General features: G+C 43.8%; 1 protein-coding gene across 1 annotated transcript; it reads right to left on the reverse strand.

The window, feature by feature from the left end:
* Positions 1–57: 57 nt before the first annotated feature.
* MYOZ3 (myozenin 3) lies at positions 58–19,054 on the reverse strand. The gene is made up of 7 exons (XM_083424453.1): positions 18,831–19,054; positions 14,510–14,602; positions 12,823–12,980; positions 10,160–10,234; positions 9,125–9,272; positions 7,719–7,899; positions 58–2,719 (listed from the first exon to the last, which is right to left on the reverse strand). Exons 2-7 carry the CDS (start codon positions 14,592–14,594, stop codon positions 2,551–2,553), a joined length of 816 nt encoding a protein of 271 aa, XP_083280579.1. The 5' UTR covers positions 14,595–14,602; positions 18,831–19,054; the 3' UTR covers positions 58–2,550.
* Between the last annotated feature and the right edge of the window lie 2,573 nt (positions 19,055–21,627).

Genomic DNA, 21,627 nt, shown 5'->3' on the forward strand with positions numbered 1-21,627 from the left:
CATCAGAGATAAATCTCAAATATTGAAGTGTTTCACCAAATAACCAAGCAACAAGCATTTTAAAATATAGTTCATTTTATTTCCCCACATATTTCCAAATGTAAACATCACTTCCAGTTTATAAATTTAGAACTATTCCTTCACTGACAAGGATTTTGTAACAAATAATAGTCTGATATTTCTACCTATTAAATTGCCTATATGCTGTGTTATGGGAGCTGGAATGGAAAGTCTACTCTCGATGTTCGGAATAGCTGTTGAAGTGCCCCCTTTGATAGGAATTCGCTTTTAAGTTCCGTTTTAAAGAGTCCTTCTGACAGCTAATGTTCTTAATATTACATTTATTTTACATGTTGTAGCCCCTCAATCACTAACAACAATCTAAGAAAAACTGCCTAGTTTAATAGCCACATAAATACCAATAATTTAAAATAGCCATAAAAATTACACAGTAGTTCCACAAAGCTGAATAAACAAAATAATAATAATAATAGCAGCAGCTATAAATTAATGAAAGTTGATATTTAAATGAAAACTCTCCTATTACTGCTGGTATGTTCTCATCTATTCCAAGATCTGGAATATGTAGGTTGCTTTATAAAATGCCTGTAACAATACAGGCAGAGTAGAAAACCCAGGACAGTGTGATCAGACCAGTGGCGCCCACTCACAGTCCATTTTGGGAACTGTATTAGTAACAAACAGGTCAGTTAAGTGGCAATCCTTTTTCCTGTTTTAATTTCAGTCCCTTTTCCCTGTTTTATTTCCAGTTTGTGGGTAAGGAGATCTTAAGTTGCAATCCTAGAATGCTGTTTACATGCGATTTCCATTGAAATGGCAAGCATGAATTTACTGCCCTGCTTTCCCCCCTCAAGTCCATTTCCCACTAATTTCTCTAATCCTTAAGTTGAAATTTAAATATTTTATATTAATGGGCTTCTTAGATTTCACATATCCTGCTACATATTTAATGAGGCTAAATAGCGAGAACAAAACTTTGTGTTGCTTTCCCCAAGAGCTAATGGGAAGAGCTCCTCTCATCAGATGGCAGAGTTGGCTCTCTCAGCACTAGCTCATTAGCACCATGGTGATGTTATATTTAGGTTCCATAGCAAACTGCTACTGTGTTCCCGCAACCTAATTTGTCTTGGGCCTTAAAGATATGACTCATCCCTCCCTGTTCTCAAGTTAGATGTTGGGTCTTATCTCGAATGCAAAAAACTATCTGCAAATAGCTTCTAGGACAAGCAAAAAATGAAGTTAGAAGACAGCTTTCAAATCTTTATTGCTATTACCTATATATTAATGTGATTTTTATTGTTACAGCATCTTACTTTGATGGCACCCCGTAGAAAATTTTGGGGTGGTATTTGACACAAACTTGGCATCCAGACTTGTTTTTCTCTTTAGACCAAAGGAAATATAACTCATCTGAACTTGAATGTAGCTTCATGCTTCTCAGAAGGAAATAAGTTCACTTTCCTGAACAAACTAGGTTCCTTTTGAGAGTTAAGCAGCAACCTGACATCTTGGCTTTTGCAGTTATGAGCTTGGTAGAAGGCCTCACTTCACTGTAGGATCCTTTCAAAAACATAAGAAATCCCAATATGAAGTGGGTTGCAGGCCGTGCTTGTACAGTAAAAGCCCTAGGCGGGAGCTTGTGAAGGACGCATGTAATAGTAACAAGCATAACCTACTATTCCAACTTTGCCTTGAGTGTGAGTAGGGTATTTATTCTATGCTAGAGAGATTCCCTTTTAGCAGGTATATACAGTCATGGGAAAAACAAAGTGCACCCCCTTTGAATTAGGGGTTTTACATATCAGGACATAATAGCGATCATTTGTCCCTTAACTGGTCTTAAAATTGGGTAAATGCAACCTCAGATGCACAACAACACATGACATATCGTGCTATGATTTATTTAATAGAAATGAAGTCAAGATGGAGAAATCATGTGTGAAAAGCTAAGTCCACCCTTACTGTTTCCATAAGAATTAAGAAGCTAAGTAGCAGACGGGCTGCTAATCAAATGTCATTGCTTAATTGATGATCAGCATGTGTGCCCACCTCTATAAAAGGTGAATTTTAGCAGCTTGCTGGTCTGGAGCATTCAGGCGTGTTTTAACACAATGTCAAGGAGGAAAGAGCAATCCTCAATGAACTGAAGCAATGTTGTAAAGAAGAATGGACCAAAATTCCTCCACAATGATGTGTGAGAGATAAAGTCCTACAGAAAACAATTGCTTCGTGTTATTGCTGCTAAAGGTGCTTCTACGAGCTACTGAATCACAAGGTGTACTTCCTTATTTCACATATGGCTTTTCCATTTTGGCTTTATTTCTGTTAAATAAATCATGACACAGTGTAGTAAGTCATGTGTTATTGTTCGTCTGAGATTGTATTTACCAAATTTTAAGACCTGCTAAGGAACAGATGATTGTTACGTCTTCGTGTGTAAAACCACAGAAATCAAAAAGGGTGCTTTCTTTCTTTTCCCCCTGATTAGGAGGCTAGCGTGCATTGGTCAGGCAGCAGCATTATAGCAAGTTACAGATCTTCAGATTCTGGCATCGCCTGTATCCAGCCCCGAGGTGCTCTGTTGAAGCTGGGCCTGTTTAACATGAGTTCCAAGCTGCTCATGTCTGTCGGGGCTTCATTCATCTCATACCCAAGGATCACATCATTCAGTAATGGTCCGCCAAATGGGGTTGGGGTCCTGCGGGTACAAAAAGAGAAGGCTGTAGTGTGTCGTACGTGTTCAGTCTTAAGTGGGGAAGAGATTACGGTATGTGTTGGTCCTCTGTGGTCATGTATTATTAAATTTATTCTCCACCCTTCGCCAGCAGGTCCCAGGGTGGGTTAACAGCAATTTAAAATTCAAAAATTAAAAACAAGTTAAAGCAAATTACATTCAGAAGAATAGTGTGGGTCCTGACAATCTGTAGTGGTCATGGCGATCGTTTATTATTAAAAGTGGGTTGAAAATAAACGTTTCCCATTATCTTCTGCACTAGTCTGCTCTAAGCAGTTTCAGCTACATCGTCGTTGTTGTTAATTGAATTTATATACTGCCCTATACCTGGAGGTCTCAGGGCGGTTCACAGAACAAAATCAAGATATAAAACTACAAAATAAATAATCAAAATAAAGACAACAATCCAATAACCCCCACAAAAAAACACATTTTAAAAGGGCATAGGATATCAATCAAATCAACCAAAGGCCTTGGTTAAAAAGGAACGTTTTTGCCTGGCATCTAAAGGTGTATAGTGAAGGCGCCAGGCGAACTTCCCTGGGGAGAATATTCCACAGATGGGGAGCCACTGCAGAGAAGGCCTGTTCTCGTGTTGCCACCTTCTGGAGGAAGCACACGAAGAAGGGCCTCAGAAAATGATTTTTAATTATGTTTTATGTTTTTACTTGCACCTACAGAGTTCTCTACTGGCATGTTTCAGTCAGGTTTTCCCTTGGTGTTCTTCTAGTGCACACACAATTCCTATAAATATTTGAGTTGCCTCACACTTGTGAAATGTATGCATGCATTTATTTTACAATGTGTATTTTGGGGGGGGGGGGGGAGACTGCAGATGGCTTCAGTTCTCTGCTGCTTTGCACAGCTGGTCAGTGTCTGTTTCCAAAATAGTAATAGTGTTGTTACTCTGCAGAACTTTGGTCCTATGGTGAAAATCTAATTGCGCTTGAAAGTAGCTATGTGTGTTCTTGGTGTAGCAAGAAACATGTTACATGGAATTATATCTTGAAAGCAGCACCTGGAAGGCAGATGTACTGGGGGCGGGGTTATCTAGAATTTTAAAATGTTAAAGACTAGCATTTATTCAAGTGTATTATGCAAACAAAAAAGCTGTGTAAAACTCAGAGCCAGTTTATTTATTTTCACTTGGAACAGGGCAGTAAAAACTGAAAATCTGGGTGTATCTGAGAAAATAAATCAGTGTTGTTGGCACTGAAATGAAAGTAATTTTCAAGTCAAAAGGTTCTAAGTTGGAATGCTAAAGAGAAGCTTAACCAGAAGAAAATATTTTTTCCAGTATATATATTTTTTCAAAGATCCATCTTGGCACCTGGGCTGCCTTTGAAGACAGCCTTGACAAAGTACCCTATGGTGCACTGCCCACTACCCTGATCCCAATTGCAGCCTTCATTTACCTATCAATAGGCAGTCATTTTTATTTCCCATAATATTTCCTGATATAGCATTCCTCCAGGGCAATGTGGGAAATTAAAATGAGTGCAGGCTGCTCCTGTCAATAGAGAAGCCTGCATACCAAATGCTGAGTCTGTGTCCTCTTGGTCCCCTAATGGCCATGGTGGGTTTTGTTTTCAACATACAATAAATAATAAGTTTCTTTAAAAAAATTTCCTTGCCTTTCAGTCAGGTTATTTGCCTTGAAACATTTGTTTTCTTGAATTGTTTTGTGGCAAGTCATAATCACTGAAACATTCAAATGAAGGCGTGGTAAGCACTGAGTTAAATTGGTATACAGTGCTACTAAGGGTTCATTTAAAACATCAGAGAGAGGAAGAAACCAGGCAGCCATGTCTGTTTAGCATATATGAATGTATTTCTGCTACAGGGCCTGAAATAAACGGAAACATGAGCAGTAACCAAAACTAAAAGAGTAAGTCTTTGGAACAGTTCCCTGGTCCAGCATATGTTAAAGATATTGAGACACAGGAAGATTCTGTTTATAAAAAAGACGTTGCAAGACAGTAATGGGAGCAGGGCTGGCCCAGGACATTTTGGCACCTGAGGCAAATCACAGAATGGTGCCTCCCTCCCTGCCAGGGTAGAAGGGGTAAGTGAAGAGCTACATCAGGAACTAGAGTAGGAATAAATATCTACATCCGAATCTGCTGCCCCTGTGGATCCTGCCGCCCAAAGCAGTCGCCTCACCTTGCCTCCGGGGTGGGCCGACCCTCATTGAGAGTGACGAAGACTAGTTGGTCTTGGTTTCAGCAAGAATTTTTTTATTTAGATGAATTATGCTTTAGCAACATACACTGCAGATGATGAAGTTTTGAAAGTTGCCAATTGGCAGCTGATGAAGGCAAAAATACGAGTGGCACCTTGACTGCATTGTGTGGATCTCTAAGATTAAAGTTGGTGACTGTTTTCATTTGCAAAGCTGTGGGTGGAATTTGATGTGGCAAGAGGTTTCCTGGTTTATGCCAGGGGCAAGGTCATCGGGGGAGCTGTTGACAAGGTAACAGCAGCAGTATTTCTGGTGCTGGTAGCCAGGGAAAGGGTCTGAATGGGACAGATTGTGGTCAGGGAAGGAGTGAAGTAGGTCAGCCAAAGATTCGCTGGGTCATAACCTGGGCTTGCAGCTGAGGAGGAGCCCAGTGTCAACTACTCTGTTGTACCAGCTTGGAGCTAGCACAAGAAAAATAAAGACTGGCTTGCAGGTGGAGAGCCTACGTCAATCCATTCCTGTCCAACAAATCCTTGGTTAGGAGTTAGGATTGCTTTATAGAATCAGGTTGGCCGCACTGTAAAAACTGGGAAGTCTAACTCGCAAATTATTGCCTTATGAGTTGTGGAAAATTTTCTGCCATGAAGGTGATAGGTTTCATTTAATTTCTGTTGCCAGTGTGGCAACCATATTAAGGTGAATGGATTAATACTGTGCTATCAAATCAGAGTATTTCCCCTTGACCTAACTGCATTGCCCTCTTGAATCTTTTCTTATAATATATACCCCTGTAAGTGAAAGACAGCAGTCAGCTAGTGCAGTTTAAAAAGGAAAAGTGCTTTAATTTGGCAAATGGAAACTTAATAAAAATTATTGGAAAAAAATAATAAAAAGGAAAAGTGCCACTGTTCAAGTACGCGTGGAAGCTACACTTTCAGTGCCAGGAGTTAGGGGTGGTTGAGGCATTAAGTATTAATTAATTCATACATGAAATAGCCTTTTAGATAATGATGTACGGATTGAAACTGAGCTCCACAACAGATTTCACACTTCTCCAAATGTCAGAACACAGTTCTCGGCAATTTAAGCATATCAAAATATAGATTTACATATGACTTTGAGAAAAAAATATATATTTAGATACCTAATTAAAATAACCTTTTCAGTGTGTCGTTTTTTAATTTGCAGATTAATGCAGAAAGGAAACAGAACAGAACTCTTGGTTAAAAGCATGTGAGAGTGGCATGGGATGTAAACAGAATCCTCACTTGATTCCTCTTCCTCCAGTTCCAGTGACACAATGATGTAGGAGACTTACAATTTCAAGGTTCTGTTACTAGCAGTTGGGAACAAATTCATAAGCCCAATCATCAGTGAGCCCCAAGTCCTAAAGCACTTTTTTATACTTACTTTGTATCCTTGCAGAATGGGACTTCTGGAAAAACACTTGCAAGAAGAAGGATGCAAATGCGTTAATAGCTCCACCCACATGCCCTCCAGCTAAGTCCTGGAAGTAATACTAGACTCCAGAGCAAAGCCCTACATCAAACAATAGCTATCAACTTTTCTCTTTTGTTGCGAGGAATCCTATTCGGAATAAGGGAATTTCCCTTTAAAAAAGGAAAACGTTGACAGCTATGCCTCAAACCAAGCAAAGTGTCCAAAGTCCATTTCAGGGGTCTAATCCAGCCTGCCAATTGGTGTAATCCGGCCACTGCGGCAGTTTATTTCCTGGGGTAAAATCCTAAAAAAAACCCTCAACAACTTCAATCCTAAAAAAAGGTCAACAACTTTGGTTGGCCCTTTGGTCCTCACAGCCCTTCACTTCACCACTGGCCTGGGGCAAGGTGAGGGAATCTAGCCCTCCAGAGGATCCTGGACTACAACTCCTATCATTCCTGACCGTTGGCCATGCTGGCTGGGGCTGACAGGATGTGAAGCTCAGCAACATCTGGAGGGCCACAGGCTCCCCATCCTTAGTTGATGGGGATGGGGGGGTGTCATGCACTTTTCTGATTATATGCTAGATTTTCTGGGGCCATCTTCCAACATTTTCATACCATAAGCCATGACAAACTGAAAGTATTAACTTGTGAGAATTTTCCACAAGGTAATGAATGGCAAAGCAGTGGCACGTGCAAGCATGTCTTCTACACAATTGCTGTTACTTTAATATGAACTACTGCTAGCGAGCCATGAGGCTGGAATGGTTGTCTGTCTAACAGAAGAACATCTTGAGACGCCAGCAGTGCTGTAGCTAGGGATGCAATTTGAGGCCAAAGCCTGTGGCCCTGCAGCACTCCTAAATGACCACCCAGAGAGTGGCAGCAACAAACAGATCCTGCATCAGTCCCTTGGGTGGAACAGACCTGCCTCCAGTCACCACAGCATCCTTTCTTTATTTTGTTTTTAATTCTAGTCAGCGGGAGGCAGGAATGTTCATGGCTGTAGGTGCTCGTTTTATTATTTTAAACTTATATTATCCCATTTCCCCCCCTCAACAAAACGGTGCTTATTCCCAAATAAATGGGAGGAATTCAATCTTGTGCTAAGGGAATAGTTCTACCAGGGCAAGCATTTTGGCTTGACAGACAGAACAATCACCCCTCTATTCCCCCTGCGTACAGTTCTGCAGGTTCTTCTGACACACACTCTAATTTCAGGGGTTGTTTGTTGTGGGGCAGGGGAAGCCCCATTGCATAATCAGCTGTGAATGCTGATTAAAGTGTATGCTGAACATCCCAGCTCAAAATTCCACACGGAAATTGAATGAGGCCTTACCTATTGAAGCTCCTGATGTCAAAACTATTCACTTTTCTGGGAGGTTCAGGCAAACGGGTCTCATGGTCTACCTGGTAGTCCTCGCTGCTAAGGAACTCCCGCCAAGGGGACTGGTAGCCTTTGGGGATGGCTGTCCTGTTGAACTTCTCTGGTGGTACACCAGTTAGAGGTCCAGAATAGCCTGTGGTTCAGAATGACACATTCAATGAAAACATCTTAAGTACGATGGCAGAGAAACCTGAAGTATCTGATTTCAGAGGTCTTGTTCCTAGCAGAAACTAGAACAGATGATGTGAAAGAGCAGGCTGTTTCCAGATTTCGGAGGCATTCAACAATATGGCCCTCCTGTCCTTAGCAGAGGATCTGCATGGCATCTAGAAGGTCCCATTATCAATCGCAGCATCTCCAAGTAGAGCTAGGAGAAAACTCTGCCTGAAACCAGGGAGAGCTGCTGCCACTCGGTGTATTGAGCTAGTAGTGGGTCAGTAGAAGGCAGCTTCTCCTTGCCTTGGCATGTCCTGTCCTGCTTTTTGTAGATGTGCAGTACACACACACACACACACACACAAGAAGGCAGCACTGGCTCCTTCCCCAATCATTTTGACAAGCAGGGTGGCCGCATCAAAGGCCAGTTGCCATCCTTAGAAGCTCCCTCTTCCTTCTCCTGCCTTTCTGTATTTAATGAAGGACACCAGCTTGTCTCTGATTCAGCTGTCCTCTGCAACAGTCTGCTTAGAGGGAACGGGTATTGAGATGTCTCATCAGACGTCTCAAGGAACGTTGCTGGTGAAGTGAAGTTCCCGAAACTACAACTAACCTGGAAGTTGTGAACTAAATCTTGACTCCACCTGTGGTCAGGTACAAATGGCATCTGCTGATGCTAAGGGAGATTCAAAACAAAACAAAACTATAGCAGTGTCACAGGCTCTGGAGAATGTTTGAGATAGCACTGGAGTGGGGCTTAACCTGACAGCAACTAGGATCCTTCCAACGACTGCTGTTACCCTGTTACCGTTATTTGGACATTTATTGACATTAATGAAATGGTCCACCTAGCTCAGTATTGGCCCCACAGTCTCTCCAGGGTTTCATACAGGGATTTTTTTCCAGCCAGTTTCCAAATTATGGGATTGAACCTGGGACCTCAAAGCAGGTGCTCTACCAGACTTTTAGAAGACATCTGAAGGCAGCCCTCTTTAGGGAAGCTTTTAATGTTTGATGCACTATTGTATTTTAATATTTTGTTGGAAGCCGCCTAGAGTGGCTGGGGAAACCCAGCCAGATGAGCGGGGTATAAATAATAAGTTGTTGTTGTTGTTGTCGTCGTCATTAAACTGCCTACTTGCACTCTTGCTTTTGTGCTGAATAAGAGTTCTGGTCCCAGTGGTGCTGTGCCTAGATCATACCTGGAGCGATGGCATTGGGATTCAGGGCTTTGCTCATCCGCAAGACTTTGTTTGTTTTCTTTGGCACTTTGGGAGGTGTCGCCTTTCCTGAGGCTGCTTCGTGAAGTCCAGCCTGGTAGTTCTCCTTCCCTTCGGCATTATGGATAGACTAGCAGACAAAGGGAAACAGGCATAGGCTGCAAGATGTTTTCTGTCACCAGAAAGGTCTCCTCAGCATGCTTTCAAGACTGAGGTAGGCATGGAAATTCAGACAGAAGCAGAATGATAAAAGGGGAATGGAAGAAGGCCAGCCAGGCCCTTGGTTGGATGAGCTTTTTTTATTCACCATTGAGGAAAATAATTTTGCTTGAAGCAAATAGAACATATCTCCCACCTGCTTCTGTGAATGGACCACAGCCCAAAACTGCCTGAATGCTTTGCAGTGCTTCCACCTCCTGCTACTCAAGTGCCATGTATTCTACAATGGGATTGTTAGAAACTAGCATATCCACACTAAAGCCTTATATTGGTTTCAGAGTACAGAGCTTCCCTCAAAGACTCTTGGTGGGCTGAGGCTTCTTGTTAGAAAGCCCTATCCTACCCCTCACAGAACTACAATTCTCAGAATTCCTTGGGAAGAGGCAATGATAATAATACCAGTTGGTCTGTAGTGTAGGTTCCCTCTCTCAGAAGAAAGGTACCAACAAACTTCACTTTTCAAGCTGCGCAAGATGTTGAAACCTGATCAGCAAGCACTGAGAGCTAAGCTTCCCTCACATGCTACATAAATGACAGGACATGCAGATCAGGTACATATTTGGGTGCATGCATGAAGACAGTTACACTGTCTCCACTGAAATATTAACTTGGAATAGTCAGCGAGTCTGCTCCCTGTCGAGAAAATTGGTGACTATGGGAAAGACGTCCAAATGACATAGCTTCAGGGTGAATCTGCCTCAGTGGTGTCACTTTTTGGCTTCTCCAGGTCTCATGATGGACCCTAAACTCTAGCCTAAGCAAGTGAGATCTTCCCCATGCAGCAGTCATGCAGACTACCTGTCCTTCTGACATGCCAACTCCATCGTAATCAGCGTGTGAGCCTCCTCCTCCTCCTCCAGAAACATTTGAGATCTTGCAAAGAGAGTAAGGAAAAGAATATTAATACATGACATGGGCAAGGGCCACAGAGAAGCCCTAAGGCTGAGAGAATGCAGACACTAGTAGATTAAATCTAAATATGGCCTCCTGTTAGAAATGGCAGTCCTGCAGCTTATTCTGCAGTGGTTCATAATTTTGCCTTTGCATTGTATGCCCAGTCCCATAGCAAATATGGTGGCCTCAGTTGTGAACCTATTTTTAGAAGATGGGGGGGGGGGCGAGAAGTGGTTTGTCAAATGCATACTATACGAAATAGTAATTAATAATCATGAGCCAGGTGATTTAACTTAAAAAGACTACTAGAGAATATATGTGTAGGTTAAATGCTGGGATGACTAGATGTGCTCCAGCTACTCACAGACAGAGGTGTAAACAGTTAAATTGCTTTAGGAATGAGTTAAAGAAAAGCCGTCAAAGACATTTACTGTCAAAGGCCTTAATGTAGCAGCTATATAAATGAAGAAGATCACAGGCCCACCACCCAACTGATGGTGCCTGTATAATTAGAAAATGGGGACTTTTTCCAATGTGAATGCATTCAGCTCTAAGTCTCTGATACTGACTTTGCTGACCAAAAGAGACTGCAAAGCATGGCACCGACTCCTCAAGCAAGGGTGGATAAGCCCCCGTTCAGGGGGCTGATCTCTTAAACACTCAGTTTGGGCAGTGGCAGCAGCAGCAAAATGAGGGGGGGTGAAAGGGAGAGAGAGAAATGCACAAGGCTGTTGTGGGCACAGCCCCATGATCTAGCAGGGGTGTAAATTGTCCCCTCCCTGGACATCAGATCCATCATTTGGTGAGCAGGCAAGGAGCGATAAAGCCCCCCTCCTCAGTTGATCCACAACTGAGAAAGCGAGAAGGAAATTGTGTATCTCCCTGCCTCATATGTATGTGCTGTATGCGTGTTTGTGTGTGCCTGTGAGAGAACGACACGCCAGGACATGTGACCCTTGGAGGATTGACTAAGGGTGACTTTGGTCCTCAGGCCCAAATAAGTCAGGCACCCTTGTTCTGGAAGATTCATGTCACAGCACAACAGCTGGTGCAATAAACTTACAACTGGGTTGCATCCAATGCTGGTCCTACTCAGAGTAAACCCACTGATGTCAATAGACATGACTATCTTAGGTTCATTAATTCCAATGGAACTGCTGTGAGCAGCATGCAGTTGCATACAGCCCACTAATTCATTTTATTAGCCCATCGAGTAGCATGTGAACAGAGATAAGTCGGTAATTGTTTAAACCAGGAGCGGTATTGCTGGCCAAGGAGAGGGTCAGAGGTGCCTGCCTGCCTGCCTGCCTGCCTGCAAGATGATCTTGTCCATGCATTGAGTGCATGACCACCATGCCAAATCTTGCATGCCTTGTGAAGCTCAAAGGACAGAGGATGATCTGAGAGCAGAAGCGGCTTGACGTCTTGTTCTGTCTGTCATCAGTAGGAGCAGACATGCCTTGGCATCTGTTCTCAAGGCACCCTCTAATAGCTCCTAGGTGTTTAGTTGTTAAAGCCTTTCCCCCTAAACGGTTTAGGATAAGGCTTTTTGGAAGATTGCCTTCTCCCACACCGCACATCCACTGAGACTTTGCTTCATGTCATGTTGCCACAACCCAGTTTGCCCCCATCTTACTGACATTTTTGGCACATGTTTTGTTTCCTCTTATCTTTGGTTTGGTTTCTCTCCCCTCCTTTCATGGCTTTATGATCTGGCTGCCAATGCTTAGTCCTTGCTTGTTTTTACACTATTATTGGCTGTTGCTTTTAATCAGCAGTAGACAACCTCTGGTCCATGGGCCTCATTAAGCCTGGCAGGGGTTCCAGTTTGGCCGATGAGACTGTTTTCCCCAAGCTAGGCCCAATGTCAAATATAATTTCAGGGTGAGGCAGATGAAGGCTCTGATTGGCAGCTCGTAAAAGCCCCTTGCAAGCACTGGCAATCAGCTGATGAGTGGTGCCTGCAAAACTTTGTGAATGGGCCAGAGCAAACCATCAGATGACTGGTGGTGCTTGCAGAGGCACAGGCCCACCTGATATCGCCACAACATCACGTGAAGTGCTTTCCCTGTGTACAGGTGCTTGCAAAGCCCTGTTCCTCTGCCAATGCCGTTTGATTTCAAACTGTGTGGGCAAATGAAAATGCTTCTCACAGCTGATGGCTGGATCCAGCTCCCTGACCTTGCTTTTAATTGATGTTCCGTGGACTATCTTGGGAAATGCTAGTGGGGCAGAAAAGTAGTGTGCAGATACTTCAAAGAATAAAAATAAACAGGTGGAAAATAGAGGGGAGGATGGCATGGAGGCCGTGGATGAAGATGTAGCATAGCTTACACTTGAAGCCAAGCAACAGGATTAAAGAGGCCTGTCATTCCCCTACCCATCTCAGCAACCTAACTGGGAAGGATTCGCTTTCTCATTCTTAGGCAGTCAGGGATCCATGGTTGAGAAACAAGAGTCTATTTGGTCAGCACTGCTGCCTCCCTTGCTGCACCTGTTGCTGTGGACCGACAGGTTGTTCTCACAGAGCTTCCTGCCTCTTCCCTCAGGACGGAAACACAACTCACAATTCTGTAGCCCGAAGGATGCTCCAGCACAAAGTTCTGCACTCTCCTCTGCCTCTTCTGGTACAGCCTGGAGCCCTTGTTGATTGGCAGGGAGAGCTCCTCCATCATCAGATCCTGAGGGATGCTCACCTTCTTTCCTAAATCAAGCTCCACCAGAGCTGAGAAAAACAGGCGTATGTCACATGGTGGCAGTGGAAATGAAAGGCTTTAATTTACAAAACGCTGGTTGTAAATTAATTAAAGGTGCCCTAATGTGAGGCGGGGAAGTGAGGCAGCTCATGCTGGAGGGGAGAGGGGGAAGGAGGTGTTGGAGGGCAAATCTTCAACTGCCCCATGTGTCCTGTCCTGCCCACTCCCCTCACCTGCCCCCAACAGCTTGCTCCCCTCAGGCTGATGGAGAGCACTGTCCTATCACCAGTATTGAAGTCTGGTCAGCTTCAGTCTATGGAATGGGGGCACCATTTTGTCCTTCACCTCAGAAAGGTTGTTTACTGGGCGATGATGAAATATACTCAGAGTCGAGAGTGGATTTCATGTTCTTTATTCAGCTCATAGTGGTGAGGAGGAAATGAAAGTCCCCTCAAAGTATCTGCTTTATATACATTATTTACACAATGGGCTGCACGTGATTGGCTAATTCCAGAATTCTCCTGTAGGCCAATCAGGTTGTGGATTCACTTCCATCTGGAGCTGGATTGGGTGGCTCCTGCAGACCAATCATACTGCTGCATTGTTTTAGGACCAATCAGACTGCTGCATTCTGAATCCTATTGTTCTGGGACCAATCAGACTGCTGCATTTTGGATCCTATTGTTCTAGGACCAATCAGACTGCTGCATTTTGGATCCTATTCAACTCAGTACATAACGGATGAGAAGAGCCATCTAAGCCCCACTTAGGCGAGGCTATGGGGAGGAGGAGTTGGAAGGAGTGGAGGCATCTCCAGATGAGCTAGCCTCCCACTGCCAGTGGAAGGACACAAGCACTAAAATCCCCCTCCTAGCAACTGTACATGCTGACAGGAAGGAAGCCTCTTGGTGGTATCCCTACTGACAAAAAAGCAGCAGCAGAAGAAGAAGAGTTTGGATTTGATATCCCGCCTTTCACTCCCCTTCAGGAGTCTCAAAGTGGCTAACATTCTCCTTTCCCTTCCTCCCCCACAACAGTGGGGCTGAGAGACTTCAAAGAAGTGTGACTGGCCCAAGGTCACCCAGCAGCTGCATGTGGAGGAGTGGAGACGCGAACCCGGTTCCCCAGATTACGAGACTACCGCTCTTAACCACTACACCACACTGGCACTTAAACTGTTTCTTCTTTGGGTGGGTGAGAGGTATGAACTGGCCTGGGATCTGCTGGAGCCTTAGCCAATCTCATTGCCCTTTGTGTGACATTGGGCCTCACCTGGAAACAATCACAGAGCCAGCCTGGAGCTGACAGAGGGATTCAGCCCTATTGTCCTGTTCCTGCTGCTGCAGCCACCATGAGCTGCTGGCTATGAACACAGTGGTGGATCCACCTCTCCTTAAAACCCCACTGGCAGGGGGTAGGGGGCACTCTGCTTGGGACCGCAGCCTTTGCCTTTGTGAGCTAGAGGCTGTAAACAAAAAGCCCAGTGAAAACAAGCTAATGCACGAATCCTGTGAAGGTCAGCAACCTCTGAAGATGATGGCAGTGGAGGACGGCTTACCTTCTCCATCTGTGAGCTCCCCCATAATGGTCTGGACCCGTGTCCTCGGCTCTCTGCTGTGATCTGAATGCATGAGGGGGAACATTTTCTCGACTGCAAAGGAAAGCAAGAGTTTATCAGTCTCCACACAAGCTTCATTAACATTTAGAGGGGGATCTGAAATTTTGTGGACACACATTAATGAAGCTCTTCACACATATCTCTTGTGTGTGTTGTTTCTACATAGTATTGCCTAACAACTGGCCCTACTTGGGGTGTTTGTCTTTGCGAATTTGCTCTTTCCTCTGAATGTGAAAATGCTGGAAATCTTGCCACTGTCCTGGGCATGAGGCCAAATATATTTGTGCGATAATAACAAATGTGCAAGTGGATGAGACTAAAACTGGCTTTCTAGGTTACAGAATTGAGCAGCGAGTCATTTGGAGGACGAAAAGTTTTAAGACCTTTCTGCCATTCAAAGCTGTTGTGACAGTGGGATGGGCTGCCTTGGAACGTGGTGGAAGTTTTAAAATAGAGTTTGGATGGTCATCTGTCAAGGATGCTTTAGCTGTGATTCCTGCATTGGAGGGGGTTAGACTTGATGACCCTTGGGGGTCCCTTCCAACTCTACGATTTTATGATTCTATTATATTTCACCCATTTTTAGAAACAGCCCATTCATTCGGCTTGCTCTCTCCATACTTTGAATTTTAATCCAGTTATGAAGCCCTAGAAACAACTGAACTTTGCTCTTGGAGGTGAGGACCTAGTTGTCTGCAGGGGACTTGTCCCCATTCCTTTCTCTGGTATCCAATGAAGAAGGGCCATGGCTCAGTCTTAGAGCATCTGCTTTGCATGCAGAAGGTCCCAGGTTCAATCCCTGGCATTTCCAGGTAGGGCTGGCAATGTCCCCTGTCTGAAATCCTGGGGAGCCGGGGCCAGTCAGTGTAGACATACTGAGCTAGATGGATCAATGACCCGAGTCAGGAGCATAGGAACCTGCCTTCTGCTATCTCTTTTGTGACCCAAACAGATCTTAATAAAATATTATTATTATTTTCAAAAAGGGCCAGTAGCACCTTATAGACCAAGTTTGTTCTGGGTATAAGCATGCACACAAAAGCTTATACCAGAACAAACTTAGTCGGTCTATAAGGTGCTACTGGACATTTTTTTATTTATTTTTATTTCCCCCCCGACTGCGTCAGACCAACATGGCTACCTACTTGAATCTCCAAACAGATCTTGTCACTCTAACAGTTTGGGTACAGGTTGGGGTACATTTGTAACAATGTGACTGATAAAATAAGCTCAGTATACAAGGTCCTCTTCTGAAACCTCTCGGTTCCAGAACCAAACTGCAATTAATGGTTATATTCATTTGGCCTGTATCGTTATGCAGAATTATTCTCACTTAGACAGGAAAAGGAGTCCTGTTTTTAATGCCCTTGGGTTGTAAACAAATGACCTTGGGGATATATATTTTTAAAAAAGAAAAAGCTCAAGCTCAAGCTGTTTGAATGGAGCACATTACAGTGAGCAAAGTTCAGCTTCTCTGAACTACATAGTTCATGTAGGGCTGTGTGTTCCTCCTCCGTGCCGCTAGAGAGACTTCCCTATATCAGCAGCAACTATTTTAAGTTACTGACCTGGGAGGATTGGGAGATGTAACCCTGATCCTTCGTCCGTGAAGGATGGAAGCAGGCAGGCAGGCATGGATTTCTGACATGATGATCTCATGGGAGTTGGAGGTGGACAAAAGTACTTAGCCCTGAGATTTCAAAGGGCCTAATATTGCTAGGGGTTAAGCCGCGCATGTACACAACTACCAGGTCTCCAACATCATGAGCAACCTTGGTTTTATGGGCAATGGGGTGGCCCCATGAAATTGAATACAACTTACTATTGGCAAGGTTAGGACTGTGTTGTTTAAGGCATTGTCCATTATACACCCACTTCAGTTGGCATCATTTTGCAAGCATGCCACTGGCATAAACGGATATGCTCTGGAGGGTGGGGGGTGGCATTCCTGTCATTGCGGCATGGCTGAAAAAAATTGCTTGTAGATTATCTCTAAACCTGGCCTCTCGGATACTGAGTTTGTGCCATATGTATTCACTAGGCAATGAGTCAGAATTCAGGATGGAAATGCAATTGCCATCATTGCGGGTTGCAGAATCACGCTCTCACTTCCTTATTACTGCTTCCTGAAATCCTTTCACCATTAGCTCTCTTATCCTTCAATCCATTTAGCAGGTCTGAAATGTTAACGTGCCTCACACATCTACTATGTATTTTTTAAAATTTCTCCATCTGTCTATTTTCTATGCACTTGGTCACCTCTTACAATACAGTGGTACCTCGGGTTACAGGCGCTTCAGGTTACAGACTCCGCTAACCCAGAAATAGTACCTCGAGTTAAGAACTTTGCTTCAGGATGAGAACAAAAATTGTGTGGTGCGGCAGCAGTGGGAGGCCCCATTAGTGGTGCTTCAGGTTAATAACAGTTTCAGGTTAAGAACGGACCTCCAGAACGAATTAAGTTCTTAACCCAGGGTACCACTGTATTACAACCATACTTCACCTGATGGAGGCTGAGATCAAGGAGCAAGCTTTTTTGTCTACATATGGACATAATTCGATGCCATTTTGATCAAGATGGTGGAATTAGCCTTTCAAAACTGCACAGGCTTTTTTTTATTTCTTAGAATTCTCAAGCAGCACCAGGTATGAGGCGACTAGTTTGATATAAGCAACCTGGACTTTGGGAAGTTGGCAGGATATAAATGTAAGAAAACACACACATATTCCTTCCTTTTCCACTGTCCTTCTCCATTTATCTCCTCCTACTCTTTACCTTTCATGAGCCTTGGAGTCAACCCAAATAGAAGAGTTGCTTAATTAATCAAGCAACAATTGCAATTCTGAACATGTCTGTTCACATAACAAAGTCCTGCTGAACGCTAAAGGGCCAGCTCCCTGGTAAGCAACCATAGGATTGCAGCCCACAGTACCAGCAAGGTGTTCAGACTAATTTTGCATTGACCTGCCATCCAGCTATCACTTAGACACATTGGCCAGTTCTTCAATCTTGAACGTGGCCTGCATCTAAAAACGTGATGTGGAATCCATAAACGATGATAGTCGGAAATTGAACTTTGTGGTCACATCCTCCCTTATCTGAGAAATGCGTAGACAATGTTGGCTGGGTGAGAGAATTTACTTCCCCCTTGCTAGTTTCAAGCTTTGGCATATATAACATCCCTCTTTCTTGTCCTGTTTCAGGCCAAGCCTCTGGCTGCAGGCTGGAGCAAGTCACATTATGCCCCGTAATTCAAGAACCAGAATTGTTTGGCAAATTTAAATGGCTTTACCTCACAATAGGAAGCCTTTTAACCATCCTATGTTACTTACTGCCACAGGACAGTCCAAAGAGAGAGACACTGTGACATCTGCAGAGCACATTAGAAACTGGAAAGCTAATTATCACTTAGCCGACGGAGCTAAAGTTACAGAGGCAAGGGCTATGTATTGCATGGCCTGACGAGATTGCCAGCTTGGACTGAGAGCACATTTCCCTGCTTTTGCTCTGTGGGGGCATTCAGCATTCTTCCACTGCAATTTTGTGTTGGACAAGGTCTCCTAGAGCAAGTCCCGATCATAGTCTTATGATTTCCTGTGCCAGAAGCCATTTTCCTTTATGGACTGAGCAAACACCCATATTCTGGGGCTAAGTGCTAATATTTGCCTTATGGACATTCAGCTGGGCTGCCTAGCCATTGCAAAGAGTGTTTCCTATATGGATACACTGAACAGCCACCAAGTCTCCCTTTCCCCTTCTTCTGCCCTCCTGTCTAAGTGACCTTGCAGTAATGATGCCTCATCTAGCATGCTCCCTAGCATGGGTTATCTGCTACCCACTTTGTGTCCTTGGGGAACCAGCTTTCGCACTGATGGTGCCCCAGTTGTATCAGAGAAACATCACATGGCACTAGAAAACAGGTATAACGCCCTTTCATGCAGTAGGGATGGATTTGCCATCATGTACATGCTCTCTGCTGCTTTCTCACATCAACAGCTGCTGGAACATCTCTTGCTTATTAAAGCCCCAAATCTGCATTTTAGAAGGGGGAAGGGGAATGTCCCAAGTTTCAGCTCTACAAGGATCTTTCTGTGCAAGATACACCTGCTGCATAGTCCGACCCTCAATAATATACATATTATGCAAGCCACTAGAAGACATTGTCCAGATCACCAACATTTTTCCTTTGATGTTTCCTCACAGCAGCCTCTCCCTTCTATCCAACTACCCCTTGAGTCCAGAGAAGAGATTCCCCCATACCTGCTTGAGCCCTTCCTCAGACCGTAAAGCCCTGTGGTGAAGTCCTGAGATGGCAGACACTTCCCAGGTGAGGATTAGAGCCCAGTTTGAGTTTCCTCGACCCCTTTTCTCGCCCAAGAGCGTTCCAGCTGTCCCAGGTCTTGCCCCCTTGTGTCTTTTTCGATCTCCTGCCGCCGAGATGCCAAGACCCTAATCCTCGTTACATCAGACATTTATTTCTGGCTGAGAAAAGGGGCGTGGTCTGAGGAGAGTCTTGGCGAGCTGAGCTGGTGGCAAGTGTTGAAAGCTAGGAGTTGTTTCTTTCTGTTTTCCAATGTATTTCTTATCAATTAAAAAAAATTGGTGTGGCGTGAGCAAGTTTTTATTCTGAAAGTGTAGCACAGAGATAAAAGTTTGAGAACTGCTGATTAAAATATTCCCTCTCCCCTTGCTATTTAGGATGACTTGTAACATAATGAGCTGTAAGTTGAAAAATACAATAGTAGAACAACTTAGGGCCTAGCTCATAACCATGTATCCTATATTCCTTTAGTGGTTCTCAGCCTCTCTCCCCACTCCCAGGTGAACCAAATGAAAATTGCTGGTATTCTTGTAAATAAATCGAGTGCAGGGTCAGTACAGATGATCTCAACTGTAAAGGTAAAGGACCCCTGGACGGTTAAATCCAGTCAAAGGCGACTATGGGGTTGCGGTGCCAATCTCACTTCAGGCCGAGGGAGCAGGTGTTTGTCCGCAGATATCTTTCCAGGTCATGTGGCCAGCATGACTAAACTGCTTCTAGTGCAGCAGAACACTGTGTCGGAAACCAGAGCGCACGGAAACGCTGTTTACCTTCCCGCCGCAGCGGTGCCTATTTATCTACTTGCACTGGTGTGCTTACGAACTGCTAGGTTGGCAGGAGCTGGGACAGAGCAATAGGAACTCATCCCATCACACGGATTTGAACCACTGACCTTCCGATTGGCAAGCCCAAGAGGCTCAGTGGTTTAGACCACAGTGCCACCCGTGTCCCTCTCAAGTGTACAGCACCTTGTCCACCTGAATGGAGCTGGCAGACCACCAGACCACCAGTGCTCTACAGAAATTCTGCACGCATATAACAGTGCTCCAGAACACTTAAAAAGAAAAACGCAAAGGATTCCTGAAGGAGGAATTTAGACCAGATTGTATCCCCAAGCTGTTTCCATCCTGTAGGGCTCTGGGTGTGTTTTTACTTATTAAAAAAAAGACTTTGGGGCACTGTTACATGCATTAGCATGTCTTACTAGGCCCATAATCATAATCAAGGTGGGATTTATTTATAAAATTATTGATAGGCTGCCTTTTTCAGCACAGCCCATCTGTGGGTTGCTTACCTCATGTAAAAAAACCCACAAGAATCCAAAAACTATTTCAATAGCAGCGGTGCAAGAAATTTAACACAGGCCATTTAGAATAAATAAAGCAGCAAAAGAGGAAAGGAGAGAGTGTCTCTCTCTCTCTGCTCTGCGTCCCAAGATAATCGGTCAGATTTTTCAGACAACCACTTGGCACACCCTTTGTAAATTATTTGAGTTTGTTGAGTGCACAATAGACCCATTGAACATTCTGCTATCAAGCACAATTTAATACATGTTCCAGAAAGAAGTCTACTTCTCTCCTGAACATGTGTATTAAATTGTATTTAATATCAGAGCACTCAGTGGGGCTATTGTGTTATAAATGAGATGGCAAACAAATATTACATAGGGTGTGCCAAATGCTTGTCCAGCTTGACACCCCACCCCATGGGGTGAGAAAAATGCAAAATACAGGGCATCTCCCTGGATATCAAGAAGGGAAAGCTGGTGTGAACTTTCAGGACAACAGCCTATGTTCAAATGTGAAAGTCCTGCTGGAGTCCCTTGTTTCCAAGTGGCCCAGAAAATATGTAAAAAATAAATAAAAATGCAGTGCAACATTTCCCTTGAGCACTGTGATATTGGAGTGAAAGCTGGTGGACAGCATTTTATATCTCATGTTCAAACCCAGCTTTAACCACTGAACCCATTTTGAAGAGGGAAGGATATAAGCAAAACCCGCTTTCTGCTTTACTGTGGTTGCCATCTTGTGGTCATTCTTCACCACTGCATTCTCAGAGGCAGGAAAGAAGCTTCCAATTGCATCCTTTAATTGGTACACAGTACTTAAACGTTAAAAGGTTTTCCCACACAGCTTAGTCTGAAATGAAAAGGCTTCCGCTCCTTAAATGTCATCCCCTGCCCCTCCATTACCGAATTACTAGGGGAGGAAGCAGAAGATGCAATATCACAGCCCCCCCCCACACATTGTTTTAAATGGCTCAGATTATGGGTTTGGGGATTTCACCGTTCCATCGCCACCACATACACATAATAATTTTCACACTGTAATCATGACTCAGGACTGCGATGGGGTGTGCAAGGTGGAAATTGTTTCATTTATCTATTCATTTTCATCTTAAAGCCGCAATTTCTTTCATTTTCACTTAGTTGAAATCCATCCACTTTGGTTTTCAGTCTCTTTCCTTTTAAATCTTTCATTCATTTCATTTTTCTTTGCATTGCACTTGCCTCATTTCTCATTCATTTTCAGCTTTCATACATATACACCAAATCACATAGCTATATTCTGAAAGCAACTTTAATGTTTTCTATCCAATGATATGGAGCTTTCAGGTGTTCTGATATTCACTCAAGGCATCATGCCCTTCAAACTTGTGTCTATCTTGTATTTTATTCTGTGAGGCATCCTGAGATCTTATGATGAGGGGCAGAATATATAAATTTAATTAATAACA

Source organism: Podarcis tiliguerta (genome assembly GCF_965153285.1).
Source record: "Podarcis tiliguerta genome assembly, chromosome: 2".
Lineage (NCBI taxonomy): Eukaryota > Metazoa > Chordata > Lepidosauria > Squamata > Lacertidae > Podarcis > Podarcis tiliguerta.

Coding starts and splice junctions, on each gene's coding strand:
- MYOZ3 (XM_083424453.1), bottom strand. CDS start 14,594: ATGTTCCCCCTCATGCATTCAGATCACAGCAGAGAGCCGAGGACACGG. Junction 10,235..12,822: donor ATCCTTCGGGCTACAGAATT/GTGAGTTGTGTT, acceptor TCTCTTTGCAAG/ATCTCAAATGTTTCTGGAGG. Junction 7,900..9,124: donor TCCCAATGCCATCGCTCCAG/GTATGATCTAGG, acceptor TCTGAACCACAG/GCTATTCTGGACCTCTAACT.